The sequence below is a fragment of the Amblyraja radiata genome, chromosome 17, assembly GCF_010909765.2.
Source record: "Amblyraja radiata isolate CabotCenter1 chromosome 17, sAmbRad1.1.pri, whole genome shotgun sequence".
NCBI classification, from domain to species: Eukaryota; Metazoa; Chordata; class Chondrichthyes; order Rajiformes; family Rajidae; genus Amblyraja; species Amblyraja radiata.
Window position 1 is genome coordinate 38,461,879 of NC_045972.1, and position 24,406 is coordinate 38,486,284.

General features: G+C 37.8%; 1 protein-coding gene across 5 annotated transcripts in view; it reads right to left on the bottom strand.

Annotated features, from left to right (window-relative positions):
* Positions 1 to 5,252: 5,252 nt before the first annotated feature.
* lrrc36 (leucine rich repeat containing 36) overlaps positions 5,253 to 24,406 on the bottom strand; it is a 40,341-nt gene continuing 21,187 nt past the window's right edge. For 2 of the 5 annotated variants that reach the window (XM_033036233.1, XM_033036229.1), the window contains 7 exons: positions 23,629 to 24,042; positions 22,277 to 22,641; positions 20,501 to 20,678; positions 14,649 to 14,836; positions 13,234 to 13,342; positions 12,233 to 12,347; positions 5,253 to 8,055 (listed from right to left, as the gene is read on the bottom strand). In XM_033036233.1, coding sequence (XP_032892124.1) covers positions 7,869 to 8,055; positions 12,233 to 12,347; positions 13,234 to 13,342; positions 14,649 to 14,836; positions 20,501 to 20,678; positions 22,277 to 22,641; positions 23,629 to 24,042 — 1,556 coding nt within the window. In that variant the 3' untranslated portion in view covers positions 5,253 to 7,868. Of the gene's footprint in view, positions 8,056 to 12,232; positions 12,348 to 13,233; positions 13,343 to 13,931; positions 14,544 to 14,648; positions 14,837 to 20,500; positions 20,679 to 22,276; positions 22,642 to 23,628; positions 24,043 to 24,406 lie in introns of those variants that run through there. The other 3 variants (XM_033036230.1, XM_033036232.1, XM_033036231.1) reach the window with 3 other exon arrangements.

Genomic DNA, 24,406 nt, shown 5'->3' on the forward strand with positions numbered 1-24,406 from the left:
ATCATTAATATATATGGTAAACAATTGTGGCCCCAACACCGAGCCTTGCGGCACTCCACTCACCGCTGCCTGCCATTCTGAAAACGACCCGTTCACTCCTACTCTTTGCTTCCTGTCTGCCAACCAATTTTCTAAACAAGTCATCACCATACCCCCAATACCATGTGCTCTAATTTTAGTCACCAGTCTCTCCTGTGCGGGATCTTATCATAGGATTTCTGAAAGTGTAGATACACTACATCCACTGGCTCCCCTTCATCCATTTTACTTGTCACATCTTCAAAAAATTCGAGAAGATTAGTCAAGCATGATATCCCTTTCCCCCCACATCCCAAAGACATGTGAGTTTGTAGGTTAATTGGCCTCTGTAAATTGCTCCTAGAGTGTAGGGAGCAGATGTAGAATTGGTTAATTAGTGTGAACAGGTGATCAACGGTTAACGTGGACTCAGTGGGCCAAAGGGCCTGTTTTCATACCGTATCTCTAAATAAAAATTGGTGGTGAATCCATCATTATCTTGATATATCAATGACTTGAGTATACAGAGTAAAGTTCTCAAGTTCATAGAGAACACCAAGCTAGGTGAGGTGTGGTAAACAGTAAGGTGGATTGTAAAAGACTGCGGTAAGACATGGCTGGACACAAAGTATTGGAGTAACTCAGCAGGTGAGGCAGTATCTCTGGAGAAAACGGATGGGCGACATTTTGGGTCGGGACCCTTCTACAGACTTCTTCCAGAGATGTTGTCTGACCAGCTGAGTTACTCCAGCACTTTGTCTCCATTTTTGGAAATAAACCAGCATCTGTATTCTTTTGTTTTTACAGAAGATATGGCTGAATGAGCAAAATAAGTGATAATACATTGGTCAACAGGATAAAGAGAGACAAGAAATATCAAATGACACAGTTGTTAGCGTTGTTACAAAACCTACCATCAGCGGCGCTACAAATCTGCCACTGCCTGTGCGTGTGATTCTGGAGGCTTTGGGGGGGGGGGGGGGGGGGGGGAGGCAGGATTAAAATGTAGGTTGTCAGAGAAGGATTTCCTCGGGTTGCTAGCTGATGAAGAAAAATCGTTCGGGCTTCCGTTCGCGGTTTAAAAAAAAAATTTGCTGGACAATTGCATTGCTGGATTTAACTTAAACGCGACTAAAAATGCCTTCAACATCACTGATCGCAATATCAGGACAAAACAAAACGTATGTCGTTTATTTAACATATAATCTTGCTTTTTGGTGTGGTTTCATTTTAATCTTATGATGCGAAAAATGTTATTTAGGCGCCATATGAATCGGCCGTGTCCTGCCTGCTGATATGGGCTTAAAATTTATGGCAATGGCAACAATCCAAACGATCACTTTCCAGAAGCATCCACTCAAGATTATCCAATTCATTCTTTTTTTGCACAATCATGTCATTAGAACATCTAAATCATCTATATTTTGTGTTATTGTCTATCCATGATCAATATTTTCATACTAAATATCCACAGTACAGCACAGCACAGTAGTTTTAGTCAGATGTATTATGCAAAAAAGAATGATTTTGATTCACAGAACGGCAGTCGGAATGAATTTTCAGCATTAGGTAGTAGCCTGAGAAAATATAGATTGGACAGGTAAGGAGAAAACGGCATTTTAACCCCGCCCCCCCTCAAAGGCGCCAAAGTCGCGCACACGGCCAGTGTCACAGAACTGCAGCGCCGCTGAAGGTAAGTATTGTAACATACCTAGTCTTTCGCTAGAAATTGTAATTTCTTTACCTGTTGCGGACTTACAGCATATAATACAATAATATTAAGGTTCTGATCTTGAGAATATCACATTTTTTAATGTTCAAGGCAGTCTGGGTGTTTATTACTATTTCTAGGTATGTTACAATACTTACCTTCAGCGGCGCTGCAATTCTGCCACTGGCCGTGTGCGCGATTTTGTCGCGTTTGAGGGGAGGCGGGGTTACTCCGACTTGGTCCTGGATTATATTTTGTTGGAGTGCAAGCGTTTGCTAAAGAATCGTTCCAACGGCCATTCTGTGTTTTTAAAGAAAATTCGCCCGACAAGTTAATCGCTAGATTGATTTTAAAATCAGCTTCTGAAGCCGTCAACGCCGACAACGGGGACGGATTTCATGGAGGGCCAGGTAAAAGAAAGTAGTTTATTTTTATGTATAAAAGTGTTTCTTAAGATGCATTTTAATTCACATTTTAAGTTGCGAAACGGTGATTTTTTCCCCCGAACGAACCGGCAGTGTTTTTGCTGCAGATATGGGGGACTAAATCACCGCAACCGCAATGTTCCAAATGGTCGAGTTCCAGAAAAACCCACTCGCAAGCTGATTTAAATGGCCATTAATTTACAGGTATTAAACATTAAATTCCTTCCATTTGGCCTATAAACCCATGACAATGAGATTTAAAAATTATGTTATATTGTGAATTATTGTGTGAATGTTATTTGGACACTTAGGCTATTTAAAAATGTTAATCTATTCTTAAGAAATGGATAGATGTTTAGATCTAGTAATTGAATTTTGTAATTAGCTACAATTAGGTAACTAACTAATTATATGCTTTAATTTCAAGTCATCTAAGTAAGGTTGTTTCATATTTGTTTCAGAATGCTTCAATCTATAATAACTGAAAATTTCTCTCAGTTCTCTTAATTTTTAAGAAAGTTATGGGCTTTTGACTGTTCTCGATCACAGCTTTTGTGTTAAGTCAATGAAAAAGCAATAGGGAACAAGATGCTAATTTCCGAGTATGAAAATAGCCATAACCTTTTTAATACTGAAGATATGAAAGTAAATTAGGTGTCAAATTAAACTTCTTTTTATGCTTTATCTGATGGGATAAATTACAGACTTGATTTTTAAAATCTCAAAATTTTGTAACATTCCTACAGTTGTGCAGTCTGAAGCTGGGTCCCGACCCAAAACGTCGTTGGTTCATTCACCCAACAGATGCTGCCTGACCTGCTGAATTCCTCCAGCAGGTTTTCTTTGAGTTGTGTTCCCGTCAGTGTCCGTCTCATCTGAAGGGCTCTCACTGTGTGTGTTTGCCAGGCTTTTACTGCGCGGTGTCACCCGCACTCTAGACACCTGCTCGCAGATGATGCGTAAAACAAATAAAACACGACCCGCATTGCTCAATTCACCTCAGTCTCCAGTTACTTGTGCAAACCAGCCCGCCAGGCCCGAGGGATGAGGGTTTGAACGCGCTGCACCCGCTCTCTGTCCGTTTGTCCTTCCCTCCAAACATTTTGAATACAACCGTCTCCCGGACACACGCGCAACCTCGGCCCCTGGAACCAAAGATCTTATAAGCTCTTTGCACCCGCCCATCGCGCGCGCCCCTGGAACCTCTACACCCGCGCATCGCGCGCGTCCCTGGAACCTCTACACCCGCGCATCTCGCGCGTCCCTGGAACCTCTACACCCGCCCATCGCGCGCGCCCCTGGAACCTCTACACCCGCGCATCTCGCGCGCCCCTGGAACCTCTACACCCACCAACCTCGCGCGCCCCTGGAACCTCTACACCCGCCCATCTCGCGCGCCCCTGGAACCTCTACACCCGCGCAGCACGAGCGTCCCTGGAACCTCTACACCCGCGCATCTCGCGCGCCCCTGGAACCTCTACACCCGCCCATCTCGCGCGTCCCTGGAACCTCTACACCCGCGCAGCACGAGCGTCCCTGGAACCTCTACACCCGCCCATCTCGCGCGTCCCTGGAACCTCTACACCCGCCCATCTCGCGCGTCCCTGGAACCTCTACACCCGCGCAGCACGAGCGCCCCTGGTACCTCTACACCCGCCCATCTCGCGCGTCCCTGGAACCTCTACACCCGCCCATCTCGCGCGTCCCTGGAACCTCTACACCCGCGCAGCGCGAGCGCCCCTGTAACTTCTACACCCGCGCAGCACGAGCGCCCCTGGAACCTCTACACCCGCCCAGCGCGGTGGATTGGATTACTGTATGATTCTGTATGTTTGAAACACACGAACAATTTGGTGTGTGAGGCAACACTACATTTACAAAAAAAATGTTCGCAGTCTCCCCTGTCGCTGCCCCATTATTATGACTGTTGTTATTTGTTCAGAATGAGTTTTTTATATTATAAATGTTACGACTGATCTGTCCCATATTCAGAAACGCCAGCATCCTGCAAAATAAAAATAAAACAAGTCCTGCGCAGTGTCCGTGGCGACTGCGTGGAGTCTCCACTTGTAACCGGCGGAGCTAGCGGGGCAGATTGAATCATTGTGGAGCATTGACTATGCTGAAATGTGCGTGACTACCACGTTTAATGTAATGGATAGTGAAATGGAATCGGATTGAATGGGGGGAGTTAATAGGGAAAAGACGCACATAGTTTCTTGCCCAGAGTAGATTAATCGAGGACCGGGGGGCATAGGTTTGAGGTGAAGTGGTAAAAGATTTGGCAGGAATCAAAGGAGTAACCTTTTCACCCAAAGTAGTATTTTCTTACCTAGAAGAATCAAATCTGGAAAATACAGATGAAACGAAGGTTCAGCTGCTCAATTCTATTTGGTACACTTTCTCAGACTTTAATGTTACAAACCAAATGCAATTTATTCTGCAGTAATAACAGATATTTTAGATTTGAAAATAATTTTACAAACTTAATACAACCATGGCATAAAGTTAAAATTACTTAATAGTGACAATTAAGTGTCACAACATTCATGAAATATTCTATATTTTGAACTTATGGAGTGTAAATACTTTATTGTAAAACCCAGTAGATTTTACAATGGTGTATGTAACCTGAAGATTTTTTTATCTCAAAATACCTCTTGTCAATTTCATTCTAGTACAGGCTTCCTGGAAAAATGTTCTTTTGGCTCAACTGTGTTCCCAATGACATGAGAGACTTTCTGTGATCTGATTTTGTTGTGATTTTACCAATTTATTGACTTGCCCAATTTACAATGTGTCTCTATCTCCTTTCAGTCTTTCTCAAGCATAAAATTCAACCAACTCTTGCTTGCCCAGGAACCCCACAGTGAACCCTAATAGATGCAACACGTGCTGTTAATTTAAATTTAGTTCATTCTATTATGAACCTAAAATTGGCAGCTTCCTTGCTGGTCCCAGGAAATACTATTGAGAAATTAATGCTTTTTAAAAAAGGCAACTAAAGCAACCATAGTTTGTTTGCTATTAAAAGAGGGTTAACAACACCAAAAAAAGGTTTGTGGAGCACAAGACAGATCCAAATAGAAACAAATGTTAAGCAAAATATTTTTTTATTTTGTAAAATATATTAATCTATCACAATTTGATTTCATAAGCATGGCAATCTTAATAAATTGTGTTTCAAAATTATGCTTGAGAAATTTGCATAAATTACATTTATCTCTTACAGAAAAGTGCATAAAACATTACATTTCATATTTAAACATTCTGATATTTAATTTGTCCTGTTCAAACATTTTAAAACTGTCATTGAACATCATTTGTGTAAAATTAATTTTGTAGCCACAGTATTTATGCTAATTAAATTGAAGCTCATTGGAGACTCCCGGGCTATTGAAACATACAGGTGTAACAATGATATTGTCACTGAGTGTAAAGGGATTGAATTAAAGGAACCTAGAGCGTATGGTAGTCTTGGTTATTTCCTGGGGCCCTTCATTGGGGGGAAAAGGGCACTTGGTTCATTCTTTTGCAAAATGAATGCTGGGGAACATGTCATACTACTACAAAATATTTGAGGTAGCGCACTCAAAACAGAAGAATCATTACTCTACAGCCGAGCACGATCCACTTGAGCTTTAAGTGCTTGATGCTGATTCAGCTATTTCTCCGTGCTAATGAATACAATAATTCAATTCACATTGACTACAAAGCAGATCTACCCGTACCACCAAAAAAAATCCCAAAAACATGCAAATCACAACAAAGGGTACTATAGAGCAAAAGTTAAAATTCTTGAGCATGGGGCAAGTAACTAGAAGTTTAACGTGAAAGCACTCATCTGTTTAAACATTAATTTTGAAAAATAAATTTGCTGTCAGGATCAGTATAAACATTGTAGAACACCTTTTATTTGAAGGATGAGGAAATAAAAAGTGGACTGCCTAGTGAGATGGGATGCTCTATTATTACATTATTACCTGAAGCAGTATGGTCAGCAGTAAAAGCAAGGTATTCAGCTAAAATCTTGTGCAACTATAAAATAAGGACAGGCACAAAAAGATAAAAAATGACAAATGGAGGCACTTTTCCTGTGCAGTGCAATCAAGGGATTAGAGTAATACAGTATGTAAACATGCCCTTTGGCCCAATGCGTCCATGATAACCAAGATGCCTCATACTAGATTCGATTTTTTTTTAACATTACCGTAGTTTCTGCAGTTTTCACACAAGAATGATACAACACGAAGGAGTTAATTAAGTGCAAGACCACTCAACTAAATCCACTTCTTCATCCCCCAGTAGACCTAATAATTTTCTGAGTTAAAGTATTTATCCAATTCCTTTTTGCAAGGAACTACTGAATCTGGTTCCATCTAATTTTCAGTTTGCACAATCTAGTTCCACAAAAATTTAGTACTACATTTTCCACATTACTTTTAGATCTTTTTCCAATCATTAAATCTGTTTAATTTAATCAGCAAAGTAATGGTCCCAGAATGAACCCTGTGTGATATCGCATACAGTGCATTCAGAAAGTATTCAGACTCCTTCATTGTTTCCATATTTTGTTACGTTACAGCCTTATTCTAAAATGAATTAAATTCTTTTTTTTAATCATCAATCTACACACAATACCCCATAATAAAAAAGTGAAAACAGGTGTTTAGAAATTTCAGTTCTATGACTTTTTAGAACGGAAGAAAATTAATTTCCTTAAAGCATTAACTCTGTTTCTCTCCCCACAGATATTGTGACCCCTGCTAAACGTTTCCTATATTTGTTATTTCTCTTATTGAGCATTTCTATATATTTTTTATTTTTGATTTTCAGCTTCTGCAGTTTTATGCTTCAATTCTTTTCTCAGATGGTGTAAATCTAAAATGATTGGGCAGCACTGTTGGAAAGTAGGAAGTGTTAATGATTCAGGTGATGATCCTGACTGGCCTATCTACTGATTCCATCTTTTGGTTTCCCTCAGTTGACATTAGTTGCATGTTTTCAACTATATGAATATTATTTTTAACTCTATAGACAATTTAGGATACTATTGTACTATTTGGAGTACAATTAGATGTAAATCGTACTTCTTTATATCATATGGTAGACATAATTGGTAACTAGATTTATTCATGTGCACTTAAATGTGTCTATTTTAGCAAACCAGACAGAAACAACTATGGAAGTGAGTTGCCAATTTCTCACCCATCGCAAACAATTTGCATATAGGGCTGAGGGTTTGGTTTGTAAGCATCATTAAATCAAATTAATTTAATGTCAGGCCATTAAATAAGTAAAAAATAACTATATTTGGCTGACTAATAAAATATTTTTTCTCTCTAATTTGTTGCAGTTAAAAACATTAAGCAACTATTATGCATGAAAATAAATTCAGATGTAAATATAAATATCAGGATTATTGCAAAACTCACACATGATACATCTGATTAAAAAAATAGATTTTTAACACACGTCCCATCCCCAAGACAAATGAATTCCATGTTAATCTTCTATTTAACAATACAAAGTACTTATTCCCAGTGGTCCAGTATTAATACAACATATTTATTGCTGACCAACTCAAATTTTTGACTAAATAAGAGATTCTTGGACTAAAAATAACTTAATATTAGCCATTGTACAATTTCCAAAAGGCACTAATTTAATTAGAATTAGTCATTTTTGATTTACTGTAATATACAGCACTTTTATTACAGTATATCTGTATTACTGTGATGACTACATTTGGATAAGGGTAGTTCTGAGATTCCTGAGGTAGACAGTTTGCTCCACGTTTTTGTCCGATGAGAACCAAGATGATGTGACATGTCTGTCCTTTGGCCTACAGGACTTATGTTCAGCTGCTCTTGTAAGTAATTATTGGTGGATATTAGAGACCTAAAAATATTTTTTAAGAAAAGCAATTGATTAACACAGCAGAATTAACTTCAATATTAGAAATTCAGTATTAGAAACTTACAACTGTACTTCTAACTATAAAGTGTATTTAAATCAAAAAAGTTGAACCTGAAACACAAAATGGTAACACGGGAGGCTATTTGATTCATCAAGTGCAAAAGTCGTTTTAAGAGCAATCCAGCAGCTTCCACTCTCCAGCCCTTTTGTTGCAACTTGTTTGCTCTCAGATACTTAGGGAGAAAATTGTATATTATCTATTGGAGCTCTTTTGAATGCTGCAATGAAGATACCTCCACAACCACATCTGACACTGCATTCCAGACACAAATCACTCACTGTGTAAAGTGTGCATATTCCCATGTTAGATTTGGTTCTTTTATTGATCACCTTCATTCTGGACTTCACAATTCATTTTCGCATTCCGCACCATTAGCAAAAAAAAATCCCATAGATTATTCATGATTTGAAATATCTGTCATTTTCCACAACCACTTTTCCAAGGAGAACAATCCTGGGTCTTCTAGTTGATCCACATTTCTAAAATATTTAATCCCTGGAATCATTTGAACAAATTTCTTAGCCACCCCTTCTAAAGCTTTTCCTGAAACAGAGCACCCAGAACTGGACACAATACTTCATATGTAGCTGTACAGGTGTTTTATAGTGGATACTAGACTAAGTGGGACCCATTAGGTCCCATGGGAGGGCTGGTCCCCAACGCAATATTCCACCTCTCCACCTATTCCAATATTGGTGGCCATTTGGGGGGGGGGGGGGGGGGTGTTTCTGGAGCGCTAGTAAGGGTGTTGTGGGACGAAGGGACCGGTTTCCAGAGGGCTAGTATGGACATTGTGGACGGAATGGATTCTTGGGCTGGCAGCTCAGTCACTCAGGCCTGGTGGACTGGCAGCTCAGTCACTCAGGCCTGGTGGGCCGGCAGCTCAGTCACTCAGGCCTGGTTGGCTGGCCGGTCAGTCACTCAAGCCTGGTGGGCTGGCAGCTCAGTCACTCAGGCCTGGTGGGCTGGCAGCTCAGTCACTCAGGCCTGGTGGACTGGCAGCTCAGTAACTCGGGCCTGGTGGGCTGGCAGCTCAGTCACTCAGGGCTGGTGGGTTGGCAGCTCAGAAACTGCCAGAAATTCTGCCCAAAACAGGTCAGAGACTGTGAGAGAGAAGGGGGAGTGGGTGGAGAATCAATTTTAGGCGTTTTTTATATTTTTCTGCAGATCACAGCAATGAAGGAGGAAAGTCTATCCTGGCCTGGATCTCACAGGGAGCCAATGAAGGGAGGGAGAAAAATACTGGGGTGAGGTTTAATACTTGCAGGGGGAATACTTACTGATGGGCCGAAGGGACTCCTCCTGGGTTAGCACAGACCTGATGGGCCGAAGAGGCTCTTTAAAAAAAAAATATTTTTTTAAAGAGTGAAATCTCAGTGAAAGACACTTTTTCTGGACTTTTCCTGGCCTGGCACGGGCCTTTGGGCCAAAATGCTCCTGCTGGGCAGATACGGGCAATTTGGGCAAAAAGGACTGTTTTTTCGGCGAATAGGGGCCTTGTGGGCAGAAATTAGTGGTTTCAGGCAGGCCAAACAACTCATTTCATTTCATTTCCATTTCAATTTCAAGCACAGGGCAGGCCAAACAACTCATGCATTTTCATTTCATTTCCATTTCCAATGCAGTTTCAGGCAGAGGGCAGGCCGACCAGCTCATTGCATTTTCATTTCATTTCCGTTTCCATTGCAGTTTCAGGCACAGGGCAGGCCAAACAGCTCATTGCATTTTCATTTCATTTCCATTGCAGTTTCAGGCATAGGGCAGGCCAAACAGCTCATTGCATTTTCATTTCATTTCTATTGCAGTTTCAGGCACAGGGCAGGCCAAACAGCTCGTTGCATTTTCATTTCATTTCCATTGCAGTTTCAGGCACAGGGCAGGCCAAACAGCTCATTGCATTTTCATTTCATTTCCATTTCCATTGCAGCTTCAGGCACAGGGCAGGCCAAACAGCTCATTGCATTTTCATTTCTTTTCCATTGCAGTTTCAGGCAGAGGGCAGACCAAACAGCTCATTGCATTTTTATTTCATTTCAATTTATATTGCAGTTTCAGGCAGAGGGCAGGCCAAACAGCTCATTGCATTTTCATTTCATTTCCATTTCCATTGCAGCTTCAGGCACAGGGCAGGCCAAACAGCTCATTGCATTTTCATTTCATGTCCATTGCAGTTTCAGGCAGAGGGCAGGCCAAACAACTCATTGCATTTTCACTAAGGGCTAGCAAATTATTTATTGCAAGACTCACAGATTTTTTTTTAAAACACTCATAACTTTTTTATTTTTCATCGATCGGAAAAATCCTCGGGGCTGGCTCAACAGAGGAGGACTAAGTAAGATGGCCAAAAATCATAGCAATATAGGGTAGCCTTTTTTCTAAAAATCAATATACAGCGCAGACAGGAAGTGGTCAAGATGAGACTTTTAGTTATATAGATAATGCAATTGCCCCGAGCCTTTCAGCCATAGAGAACGGACACAGGCCTTTTGGCCCAACTTGTTCATGTCAACCAGGATGCCCAATCTAAGTCCAAGTGAATTTGAGTGCAGGATGGAAATTAGTAGTGAAGTTAGTGAATGCACATGCCTCCATCTTTATGCATAGGTCAACCTTCTTGATCTCTACATGGTGCACCTCTTCTCCCCTTTTTACATGCGTTTAGAAGACTTCTGGGTTCCCTTTTAAACTATTTGCTCCCTTTCTTTGTGTTTATTCTCACTTTCCCCACCTTTTCTTTTTCACTGTCAGTTTACAAATTATCTCACAAATTATCCACCGAATATGGATCTGCACTCTGGAGGGACAGCAACTTTCTGGGAAGCAAATGCCTTGAGAAGGCTGGTCAAAAATGGAACAGGATCTTTAATGAATTTAAAAGCAGTGGTATTTTCAACTTGAATTTTTAAAAATTACATTATTTCAAATTATCCAAAAAATATGAATTATTTCGCTTTTGATTTTAAGAATTTCTTACAAAATAACGCTAAATTCATTTTATTCTGTCTTTTGCTGCCATAGTACATGGAAAACCTGTTCTTGACCACTGTCCCATGTCAGTCAATGACCAATTGCCATGGGGCTCAAGACGAGACAAGAGGCAAGAGACAAGAGACATTTATTGTCACATGTACCAATTGGTACAGTGAAATTTGTGGTCACCATACAGCCATACGAATAAAATAAAGCACACAGAACACGATAGTCTTTAACACAACCATCCCCACACAGCGGTATCAAAGTTTCCCACTGTGAAGGAAGGCACCAAAGTTCAGTCCTCCTCTGTTGTTCACCCGTGGTCGGGGCCTCAGTGATGGTCAAGTATAATATACAATAGAAAGGAACTGCAGATATTGGTTTATACCATAGACATAAAATGCTGGAGTAACTCAGGGGGTCAAGCAGCATGGATAAGTGGCGTTTCAGGTCCTGACCCAAAATGCTCTCGGATACTTAGGGAGCTCATAGATTATCCTACAAGGTCTGAGATCAGCACTTCTTCTGCCTGGGAATCTGCAGTTGACAACCTACATACTGCCACACTACGATTATTGTTTGGATTATGTTTGGATATTATGAAGAAATTGTTTGGACAAACAATGAGAATGCCAAAGGAAATATAATCAGTGCACATGCCTTTTCTAAAAGATATGTATTCTATACTTTAACGTGCAAATTAGTTGTAATGAAAATGAAAATCCAGGAAAAAAATATTAAGCCAACAATTGATACAGATAACTTTGTTTCGTTATATACTTCTGTAAAAATTCAATCATGGAATTATTTTTAGTGTTTTACTGCTAAATTGTAAAATAATGGTTACGTGTTTTTCACAATACTGCAGATAACAACAAAAATTCCCAGAAATTATAAAATATAGTAATTTGAATTGTTTTAACATACATTTTTGATCTTTAAGTAGCAGATAGGCAAGGGAAAAAAATCAAAATATATTAAAATATCAGTTTTCTTACTTTCCTAGATTCTAATTTCAAATCTAATTTCTAATCTAATTTTTAAATCTAATTTCTAATCAGACATTAGCATATCTAGTATTATTTTAAAATACGATTTAACAATATTTTTCTTTATTTTTATTACCTATGACTCTCTTGCAACATCGTGACAGTTTCCTGTAGTTTGTTGTATTGTTTAATTTGCTGATTCAAATATTCCACCTCCAAATTTAGTCTTTCATTGTCTTTCTGCAGATCCTCTAAGAAAACAGCCAAACAGCAAACATTTCAATATAATAAATGATTTTTCAACTTGGTTTGTATTTAGGTTAAAACTTTGTGAAACAACTAACTTTCAGTTATCTGATTTGTAAAATCTAAAATTATATGAATAATAAAGGTAGAATTTTGTTTTTAAATTGCAAAGGCTATCATACATTTAATTATTTAAATGTATGATAGCGTTAGCAATTAAAAACAAAATTCTTAGTTTTATTTACTATTTTGATCTAAATTTCTTAATCTTTTAAACTTTTCCTGAAAGGTCCTTCTGATAAGTACACGAGGAGGTTAAAGAAATCAGGCAAGGTATCTGGGGCTATAAATAATATAGTCCAATATAAAAACAAGTCATGACAAATTTTTGCAAGCAACAAATCTGAAATTCAAATAGAACAGAAGATCCTTTGCAAAAACAGAATCAATGTTTCAAGTTCATGACATTTCACCAGATCAAATCATCACATGAAAGATTTGTTTCTTCTCCATGGATATCGCTTGACATGCTGCACATTTGCATAATTTTCCATGTTTATAACAGAATAAACTGTTACAAGTACTGTATAATTCTCAGAATTATTCTTAAGGGTGATGCCAGGTCTATAGAGTACAGAGATGATTACCCAGGATTGTGCATTAGAGTAGAGACATGTTTTGCAGTCCTTATGATTTATCGGTATATTCAATCATTTCAAATAACTAGCCTTTTTTTTTTAAGATCAGTTTGGTTATCAAATTAAGTTGTTAACTATCTCCCTTCAGATATTGTCTGAACATAATATATCTCTGAGTATTTCCAGCATTTTCCATTTTCATTTCAGAAGTTGTATCTACAGAAAAATTGTAAATGAGAAAAAAGAGACCTACTGTTCTGTAGTTGATTTCCAGCACAATTCGCAAGTTCCAAGCTTGTTAACTGAGAGCGTAGCTTATTGTTTTCATCCTGTACTTTTGCTAACCTTCCTTTTAATGATTCCTTCAAAGATTTAAAAACAAAATATCACTGATATCATAGTCAAATCTCCATAGATGCTGCCTCACCCGTTGAGTTACTCCAGCAATTTGTGTCTATAATATGTTGTATTTTTTCGATCTCAAATATTTTCCTCTTTGTGTTGTATATTTTATATTATTGACTAATACACATCACTGTATCAAGCTATTACTCATGAGAACATTTATCACAGTATATTTCATTTTGGAATATCAATGAGACAGCTATACGAGACAACAGCAAAAATCAGTGAATCTTTACAGTTTGTTTTTAATTTTGTGGGGTAGGGTTTGGATAGAAAAAAACATATTTTACATACAGCAAAAATGAAATGTTATTCTTTCTTAAAGTCAGAGTCATGGAGTAATACACCATGGAAACATGTCTTTTTGCTCAACTGGCCCACACCGACCAAGATGCCCCATCTACACAGCTGCATGCATTTGGCCCTTCTAAACCTTTCCTACCCATGTACCTGTACAAAAGTATTTTTAATGTTGTGATAGTACCTGCCTCAACTCCCTCCTCTGGTAGTTCGTTCCACATACCCCTCCTAACCTTTGTGTGGAAAAAGTTGCCCCTCGGGTTCCTGTTAAATCTTTCACCTTCAACTTTAAAGTATATACCTTCAAAGTTATATATTTTGAAAATATTTTAAACTGAAAGACATCATAGTGCTAATTTTATGTAAAATTTGCTTTAGCACAGTACCTTATATTCTAAAGAAGATTTAAAGTATGCCTACTTTACAGGATGTTTAACCTTTTATGATTTTGTTTTCCAGAATGGATTAACTGCACATAGTTTATCAACAACACTGAAATAAGACACTTCAACTCTCTTAACTGGAGCATTATCAAATACAATTTGATACAAAACTGCTTGAAGAAATATTTTGCAAGGAGCAAAAGCTGGGTCAAAAGATAGATTTTAGGGAGTGTGTTCAAAGAACAAAAGGTTAAATGTGCATGAAGTTTAGGGAGGGAATTTCAGCATTTTGTAACAGGGCAGCTGAAAGCTAATGGTGGGGTGAATTAAAAGGATTAACACAAGGGTCAAATTTACCACAGCACATGGAATTCCAAGTGGATAAAAGGCTGGATATTCTTAGAGATCAATCCCCAATAATTCCCTGTTTTCCTGCAGAACCTTTCTCAGATGTGTTGCACCTTTGTTTGAAGGTCTGTTTTTAATAAAACAAGATGAATATTTTCTGCAATTTCAAATTACATTTTACAAACTGATTTGTGGCAATACAAGCTATAAAAGCAAGTTTAATGCTACTTACCAAATCATCTTGTTTCTGAGTCAATTGTTGTTTTACACGATATAACTCTGCCGTGTCTAGACCAGAGCCTGTTCTGGTTAGCAAAGATTTGTTCTCTTCAGCTAATGCTTTAACCTTTTTTTCTAGGCTTTGAATTTTTGAAATGGACATCGAGTTCAGCACATTAGATAGTAGTTCATGAGCAGGACCTATAGTAACGTATATTGCAATGAAAGGGGAAAAACTCTAGTCCAACATAGTTTTATTGCATTAGGAAGTTCTAACATAGCACTTCAGTTTTCATTCAACATAATTAATTATTTGATATCTTTGATATAAGGATCACAAATAAGCTTTAGAGCTGAATAGGTGTTTTTCAATTGCTAAGCTGAGGCAAAACAGCTATAATGTACTGTCATGAATATATAATTCTTCAAACTTAATCTAATTTGTTAACTTGTGTATACTTGCATATAATGCTTCATGTCCCAATAACTTTTGGAAGGAAAAGTACAATTGTGATGAAAGATTATCAACCGAAACATTTATTTGTGTTTATATTACTTTTAGAAAGAAAAATCACTCATTGTTTATTAACCATCATTAATTCAGCCTCAAAGGATGAACATGTCCCATCATCAGATATTTTATGACATGAAAGCAAACATAAAAGTGGCAAAATATGCAAGTGGCACCAATAGGCTGTGGGCCGAGGAGCTTTATTCTACTGTTTCGTGACACAAGTCACCAAACTACATGAAATTTTCACATATTGTGTAAAGAAATTATATAAATCACCCCTGAAACTCGTCATGAACAAGACTTGCACATTTTTATTAAATTAGAGAAAAACCGGAAACATTTCGGGTAATTTTTAGTCCAATCAAAGCACGTTTAACATTGAGTTGTCTGCCAGTTGGCCAATCAAGCGCTTTGTTTCAGGCTAGCACACAACATGGCTGAGACGGCTTCACTGATGCCTGTTTTACTGGAGATTCCGATTTGTTGTTCTGTGGAATACATGTCGTGGAAACTTTCAGCAGGGTTATTGAATTTAGTGAGAAAAGCATTAAAAAGGCTGAAGAATGTGCTGCTAAGTGGATAGGTGGAAGAAAGCCTTGAAAGCAAAGTCGCTGCTGAGGTACTGAAAGAAGACAGCCAGGAATCAACTCTAACTGAAAGGTAAGATCTAAAGTCTGAATTTATGAAAATCTATCTGTATGGACTTTAATTAATTTAATTGCACCCTTTTATAATGTGAATAAATTCATTCATTCACTCACTTACTCATTCATTCATGCACTCATTCATTCATGAAGTTGAGGGCCTAAACTATATGTATCCATAACACAGTCAATTAAACATTGTCACTAATGCCAGCTTGTTGTAGAGTAATAAGTCTTTAACAGCTAATCTCGGAGCTGCCTGCGATAACTTACCGGGAAAAAGTGCTCCGGCTGCGGGGCCTAGGTACTTAATATAGTGAAGCCGCGGTCTCAATTAATAAGCGGCCGATTCGCGAACGCGGAACCGTGGATCATCGCCGCGGGGGGGGGGGGGAAGGCTGTACATAGTGCCGTCTGTAGCGGCCGTTTCCAGGCCCCGACCACGGGAGAAAAACGGAGGGATATTGATCGCACTTTATCGGCTTCCATTGCAGTGAGAAATTGTCAGAAATGGTTGATGTTTCTGTAGAAATGAATTGGTGATATGTGAACTTGAACTAGTTTTTCTATGGTAGTAACCTATTGTTATTCTCATTAACATTAAGAAGAGGTTGAAATTTTATGAATTGAAGTCCATGCAGACTTAATGACTGAGATTTTTTTTACTGTAGCCTCTACTTAAACTTGAAATAATTTATCAATTGTAGTAAATTACAGTGTAAGTCTAATTTACATTAAATAGAGGTTGACACTTTATGAATTGAAGTTCATGCAGACCTAGGTACTATGAGATGTTTCTTTCTCTAGCTATTCTGCACCCTCTGCTCCTGCACTTGAACTTGAAGTCTTAACTATGGCAGTAAATTACAGTGTAAGTCTCATTGACATTAAGAGGAGATTGACATTTTATGAATTGAAGTCCATGCAGACCTAAGTAATATGAGATTTTCTTTTTCTGCAGCTTCTGCCCCTCCACTCTTCAGAGCCTGTCCACACAAAAGTGTTTTGTGTGGACATGCACTGTGCTTTAATGAACATTAATTTGATAATTTGCAGACTTGCCATCCCATCTACCTGGACATGCATACATGTTTAATTTCCTCATTGATATGTCGATATTGTCTTAAATAATATAAAACATGAAAATATGTAAAATACACCCTGACACATATTATCATCTATTATTAGGAGGCAGCAGTGTATCCCGGGTTATCATGCAGAGTGCTATCGTCACTTCTGCAACATAACAACAATAAATCGAGCGATAGCAAAGTCTAGAAGGAAGAAAGGTAATGATAGGATTCAAACAACAAATCTTTTTACTTATGGTCATATGATGTTACTTTGAAAAATGAAAAGATATATTTGAGGATGTTGATTTATTTTACTTTTCATTCCTTTTCTGTTTTCTTTTTCCTCTTTCAATTGAGTTCAAGACGCTGAAAAGCCTGAAGCAGGTGAATCACCTCAAGAGGCAGTTCCTGATGGTGAAGCAGATGAGCCGGCCCCAAAGAGACTGCTTCGATCTATGACAAGTCGTAGTCAACAAACAGCAACTGTCGAGCACACTGACCGGAGGCATGTCCTACCAGCGCATTGCATCATTTGTAAAGGTTCAAAGTACACAAAAGAAATAAATTGTGGAAAAAAATGATTATATAAAGTTTTATTTTAATGTGGATCGTTTCACTGTTTATTTGGTCAAATTATTTAAACAATGAGTGAATTACTTATGATAATGGCGTGCCGCTGAATGACTGCGACAATCCACCCACCGATCCACACATACATACATACGCACATCCACACACACACATCAATCCATACGCACACTTCCATGCATGCAAACACACACATACATGCACACATAAATCCGCACACACACACACATCTATTCACACGCAGACATACATGTACACATCCAAACATACATGCACACATACATCCATCCACACGTAAATACACACTTACAGCCACAGATACACGTTTGAAAGGCATACACAGACACACACACAAACTAGAGATAAACAATGCAACACTTTTACGGTTCTTTTAGGTCAAAGGTAATAGCCCTCATTTGCAAAGGCACCATCCGGGGGGGGGGAGGGGTCTATAACATAAATATAAGCTCATTGTAGCTTAAAATGAATATTCATCGAGTAAACATCAGAGCATTCGATTCTTGGCCAGGATGTGACATTTACATCAGAAATAAGACAGGTCACTTACAGGTCTGGCACTGCCCCAGTCCCACTATGGCCGTTACCCCCACTCTCCCCACTTTGGCAGTCAGCGGGGTTCAGTAAATGGGGAAACCTAGAGGATCTGTCCTGACCCTTTATTTAGGCAGGTTCATGAGTCCTTAAAACCTGGGACATCTGCTGCAGTCTCATTTAATTTCCTATTAAAGCGACTGGAACATGCCTGCCTGGCACTGCCCCAGTCCCACTATGGCCGTTACCCCCACTCTCCCCACTTTGGCAGTCAGCGGGGTTCAATAAATGGGGAAACCTAGAGGATCTGTCCTGACCCTTTAATTTGGCAGGTTCATGAGCCCTTAAAACCTGGGACATCTGCTGCAGTCTCATTTAATTTCCTATTAAAGCGACTGGAACATGCCTGCCTGGCACTGCCCCGGTCCCACTATGGCCGTCACCCCCACTCTGCACACTGGCAGTCAGTGAGGTTCAGTAAAGGGAGGAACCCACAAGAACTGCCCTAACCCATTAATTAGGCTGGTTCAAGTGCAGGACCTTTGCGACAGTGTCATTAAAAAAAACACTCACAATTATATTCTATACTTAAGCCTTAACAGGTTATATATATATATATTGGTATAATAATATATAGTTTAAATGGACTGCAACACGGAAATAGGCTGCCCATGGTGTAATACGGGCATTGGCCACTAGAGGGCGCTTATTTCCTCGATCTCATTTTCTAATTAGTTTAATTAATTAATGTGCAACTTTTGGCAATGACGAGTTATGACATCCTTCTCAATTATATTTCATCTAAATCTGTGGAAAATTTCATGTAGTTTGGTGACTTGGGTCACAAAAACCTATTTCTAGACACATTTTTGATGCTCGGCCCACAGCCTACAATTTATGCCAAGGCCCCAAGTGCTCCAGCATCAACCCATTGGGATTTTCCCCTTTTAAGAACTTCTTGCAAAAATACACTGACCAAGTTTGTGGTCATCTACTCTTCCCCTCCTCCCCACCATCTCCCTATATATAATGAAACTACAAAGTTTCATTTGCTGAATGAACTGTACAAACTGTTTTTGTGTTTCATTGTTTAATCAAGATCCTGTTGCCTCAAAAAATCTTGACAGATGAATTCTAAATAATCTGAGTTGTGACATTAATCTCTCGAAGGCTAAATAAATGACTCTGTCTTTGACTCTGACATGGGGGGGAGAGGGGAGTGCAGGGGAGAGATATGTTTAAGTTTTGCCTTCCATCACAGTGAGGAGGACTCACTGTGATGGATGTTTATGTGAATTGAATTGTGTTGGTGTGTGTCTTGGTTCTTTTTTTGTATGGCTGCAGAAACCAAATTTCGTTTGAACCTCATGTGAGGTTCAAATGACAATAAAAGGTATTGTATTGTAAATATTCCTCAGATTTAATACAAATTATATTATCCGTTCAAATTCCCAAATATTCTCTAAAGTTTTTACATTACAACATCTAAAAAATCTGCAAAATTAATATCACAAGAATATTAATTTAGCATTCATTTCTTTGAAGATATATTGCAGGGAAACAAAAAGATTGACAGCATAGATTTGTTCGGTCTATTTTGCTAATCAAATCACGTTGTTTAGATTGAAATGAACGACTATATTAAAAACAAAAAATATGAAGGAATCAACCCCAAATCTTATTGAATGAGTTACAACACCGAATCAATGTTTGTACCTCCCCACTTCCAGCCCACCAAGATTTATAACAAGGTCCTGTAAAATATGCATCTTTTGCCATTTCATTCTCTCAACAAAGGAAGACATTAATAATAAAATTCATCACCAGCTCCTTTTAAAGTTCAAGGCCTCAAACCTGACAAGCAGCAGCGATCCCCATCCTCCTATATGCTTTAAAGACTTTGGCAATCTATAGTAGGTACCACAAATTACTACTATTAATGTTGTCTCTGCAAATCCTCCAAATCCATTAACAGAAAATATGATCCAGTGTCACTGTCCTCACCTATCACCCCAATATCAAGACTCGGATCATGTTCAGTCAGCACTGGTGGGTAGGCTTTGCTGTCTGCACACCTGACACCAGACTCCCTAAACAAGAACACTATTCTTGAACTCTGAAAAGGTAAGAGATTTCCTGGAGGATAAAGGAATGTTTCTATAATTTTCACATAGCATCCTCAAACAAGCAAAACAAACTTCCTCTCCAACTCAAGGGAAACCTATGAGCCAGTGATCACTCAATATGGAGAATGCGCTTCCACGGTGACAGTAAACACCTTGAGTCCCAACAACAGGAAGTTATGAAGAGCAAGTTCAAAAAACAGATGGACCAAACAAAATCTCAAACTTAACACCCACCCACCCCATGAAGCAACAACAATGCTTGTGTGGCAGAGAGCAAGCCAGCTCCTAACCTCCTAAAAATGGAGTGAAAGCAAGTCATTCTCAATCCTGAGGGACTGCCTAATAAATCAGAGTGGTTTACAACTTACTAAGAAACCTCTGATTTGTGTGAAGGGATCTTGAACCATTCCAGTATCGGTCCACCAGATCAAGTAAGTTATGCAAGAGGGAGGAAGCAGTCACAGAGATATTAGAACCCAGCCCTACTGGAGTTCGAGAACGATAATCACCACACTCATCTACTTCGAGCAATTTATCCAGAGTTCCCTGCTGGTAAAAGGAGAAATTTAATTACAATGTGTTTACAAGTACATTTACCTTCTTCATATTCAGTTCATTTAAAGATCACCAGTCACAATTTATGTTAGATCATTTGAGCACTATTTTCTGTTGCAAATGGACACAAACACACAAATACACAGTAGATAAGCCAGACAATGGATGAAAATTACCAGTTCAAATAATGTGGTTATAGCTTCTGAAGTAGAGTCAGGTTGGCAAATTTAATCAAATATATAAGAGTTTTGAAACATGAATATATAGAATTAGTTCACGGATTAGCCACAATAATCATGAAATAGTAAACAAACATGACAGACTAAATGACCCATTCCTCATCCAAGGATTCTGTATCAAAACTCCTTAAATCCTATCACGCTTTTGGCAACTATCCTTTCTCTTTACTCAATTCAACATCACATTTTGTTTGATAAATCCCTTTAAGCACCTTGGGAAATTTTACAAAGTTCATGGGGCAAGTTATTGTTGACAAAGGCAACTATTTTTAAAATCATGTGATCTGGAAACAGATGCAAAAGAAAAGGTTTGAATAGATCTCTTTAGTTGAACATTATATGGCTGCTTCATGCTAGAAACTACACAAATAATTAGCTTAGGTTTAATTAGAAATAAAAAATATGTATTCCTAAAATCATTTGGAGGATAGGGTTATATCAACATACATTACTCGGATACATTATATCTGAACAACAGTTTATTTAATCATTGTTTTCATCCCACTAACATATTCTCATTTAGTGGTCACCTACTCCCAAACTAACTAGCAGAAGAACATTCTGGTTATTTTCTATTGTAACTTTGCATCAATGGCTCTTTGAAAATACTTCTCACTCTAAATCCTAAACACTCATTCACTTTGTTTCGAATATCATCCATATGTGTGACTTTGATTATTTTCAAAAATAAAAAGTTTGCTTTTAAACTAAAATTTAAGAAAAGCACAACACATGCAATAAGAATGAATCAATATCTATATAAAATAATAAACTGGATACGAAGGTGATAGGCAACGTTTCGGGCCGAAACCCTTCTTCAGACAAGCTTAGATAAGTTGTCTGAAGAATTGTAGACAAAATGATAATCCATATTCTTTTCATGGTTATGCTGTGAACTTCCTAAATTTACTAATTTTGCAAAAAAAAGGGGGATTTAAGGAAATTAAGAAGGGAGTGTTTACATTCATAAAGCACAGATTGTAACCTCAAAATGTGTTAAAAAATAACAGTCAATTAAATATTTTGACTGAAATCACCATTGAAAATTCAGGAGGTGGTGGGGGAGAAAAAAAAAATCACAGAAATCAGCCTTACCCAAAGCCTTGGGTTACCATCTCCTGGTGGCAAAACTTTTGTTATTGCAAGACCAGGGTGAGAAATGTGTTGCCACTTGTAGGTTGGGGATGAGGCAGAAGGGTGTGATTAAGAACAAGGTAAATCAATATTTTAAGTATTTCCTGTGTACACGATGTTACACAATTCGCTAATATTGGAGAAAACCTTAACTATATGCATTGGAGAGGTGCTCTTTGGAAAAAATATCAAGGTTAAATATGCAGGGTAACTTACCTTTCTATCATAACTCGGTGGGTTGTACAACAATGAATTTAAACTGCTTGTTTTCTTTGCATCTAATTTTGACTCAAAGTTTTCCATATTGGCTGTAGTTAGTTGAGATTGTCTTTCTGAGCTTTTACTGGCCATAAGTTCCGTATTCATTTGCTCAGTAAAGCCTCTCTTTGAGCCAACAGAATAAAGGGATGTAAGAGAACTGCTGGGTGATATTAAATTTTGTCGATCAACTAGGTGGTCAGAAGATGAAGTTCCATGATGTGGCATCAGGCTAATAGAAGGCATTCTTGATCTGTGACTGCTGGCACTATCATCTATTAGGGTACTTTTACTGCTTCCATATGCGCTACCCGTTTTCAAGTCTGGACAATTACGAACAAAAATCAGAAAATCAGTATTGCTTCATACAAAATTAATTCACCATTCAATGTTTACAACAAAATATTCAGTTTACCTAAATAAACATTACAGCCATCTGAAATATGTATTAATGGAAAGATTAATTGTGTTCAAAAATACTGAATATTGAAATTTCCTGTGCAATATTGAAGCTTGTGGCACTCTGGTTTTTGCTTTAGTTTTTCCCAAAATCATCATAAGAAATATGATTCAATCATCACACAGAAGTTAAAAAAGAAAAAAAAATGCTTGCAGAAAAGCATTTATCCACATTTACTATCAATCTTCACTTTCACCAGTACATTGTGCAGGTATCAATCTTGTCATTGTCTCAGATTTAGCAATAACAAAGAATAAGAATAAAATTTCATTCCAATATGCTTTTCCCCATGAGACCATAAGTAACTTGGCCCCACGAGCCAAATTGCCTATCTCAGTACGCTTATCAGAGAGACATATTAAGACCTCAAAATGTGCCAAAGAATTTCAATGAATGTATTCTTTTGAAGTGTGAAGAGAGAAATTGGATGCAATTAAATCGAACTTGTGAAAATCATTACAAATAAGCAGTATAACTTGTCTCTGTGTATACTTGTTATATGCATTCTCTACCTAGAATGGGAAATCTTGCACCAAAAGCAATAATTCCCTGTCTTATTGTTACCATTTTTGGTCTAAGCAGGTTTCTTTTCAGCATTTCTCATAATCCTGAAAAGAGAGCATTAGTTTAAAGAGTAAAATGTAATTGTATTTTTTTCTAAACTTCTGCATCACTATCCTATCCTAAATATTCACAATTCCTGGTAACGTGGCTTGTGATGTGCACGGTAATTTATTAACATATAAAGCACATAAATCTTATTGAAATGTAATAGCATTCAAATATTCTGTTGATAAAATTAAAACATTCCATCGAAAAATGAGCAAAATGCAAATCCAAGTGCTTTTACCTGAATTCAATTTAAATAATCTGTCACTACTCATTCCAATATTTGCTCTGTCCGTCTGATGGTTTAAGTACGAATTCTGAGACTCCAAAGTGGACTGATAAGTCTTTGTATCTGCATATGATTGTTTGTGATAGTCACGCGGTAATATACTACTCGTTTCAAAGTTTGAAGAAGTATCTTTCATTACAGTAGGATCTGTATAATCCATAACATTTCTTTCCTTTTTGCTATAGCTTGAAGAATGGTCATATTCTGAATTAATAGAATTTTTCTGGCAATTCTTCTCATCTGTACACAAATCCAATATTTTATCTGAAAATGTTACTCTGAATCCTTCCCTTGGACGATTACAAACATTCTTCCCAATAGAACGCAAAGAGGATCGGCCTGGTGTCTGATAAGTTCTGTAATCATCTGAAAGATAAATATGTTGCAAAAAAAGGTTATGTTAAATTCAAAATAATTCTTATACTAATACTTTTATATTTCCAGCAAGCATTTGTCCATAGTCTGTTAATAATTTCAGGAAAAGCTCCATACTTGGCTGACACACAATCCCAATCACATAAAGATATGGAGAGGAAAAGAATAATGTTATCATAATAAGGTTATTTGAATATGTAGAATTTCAACTATATTAGTTCAAATTTTTCTTTTAAAGTGGAAACAATGTTAATTAAATATTTAAAAGACTTTACTTGTATGTTCCTGACATTTTAACCACTGATTTCCATCCTCTTAAATTATAAAGCTTACAATTACTTCTAAATAAATATAT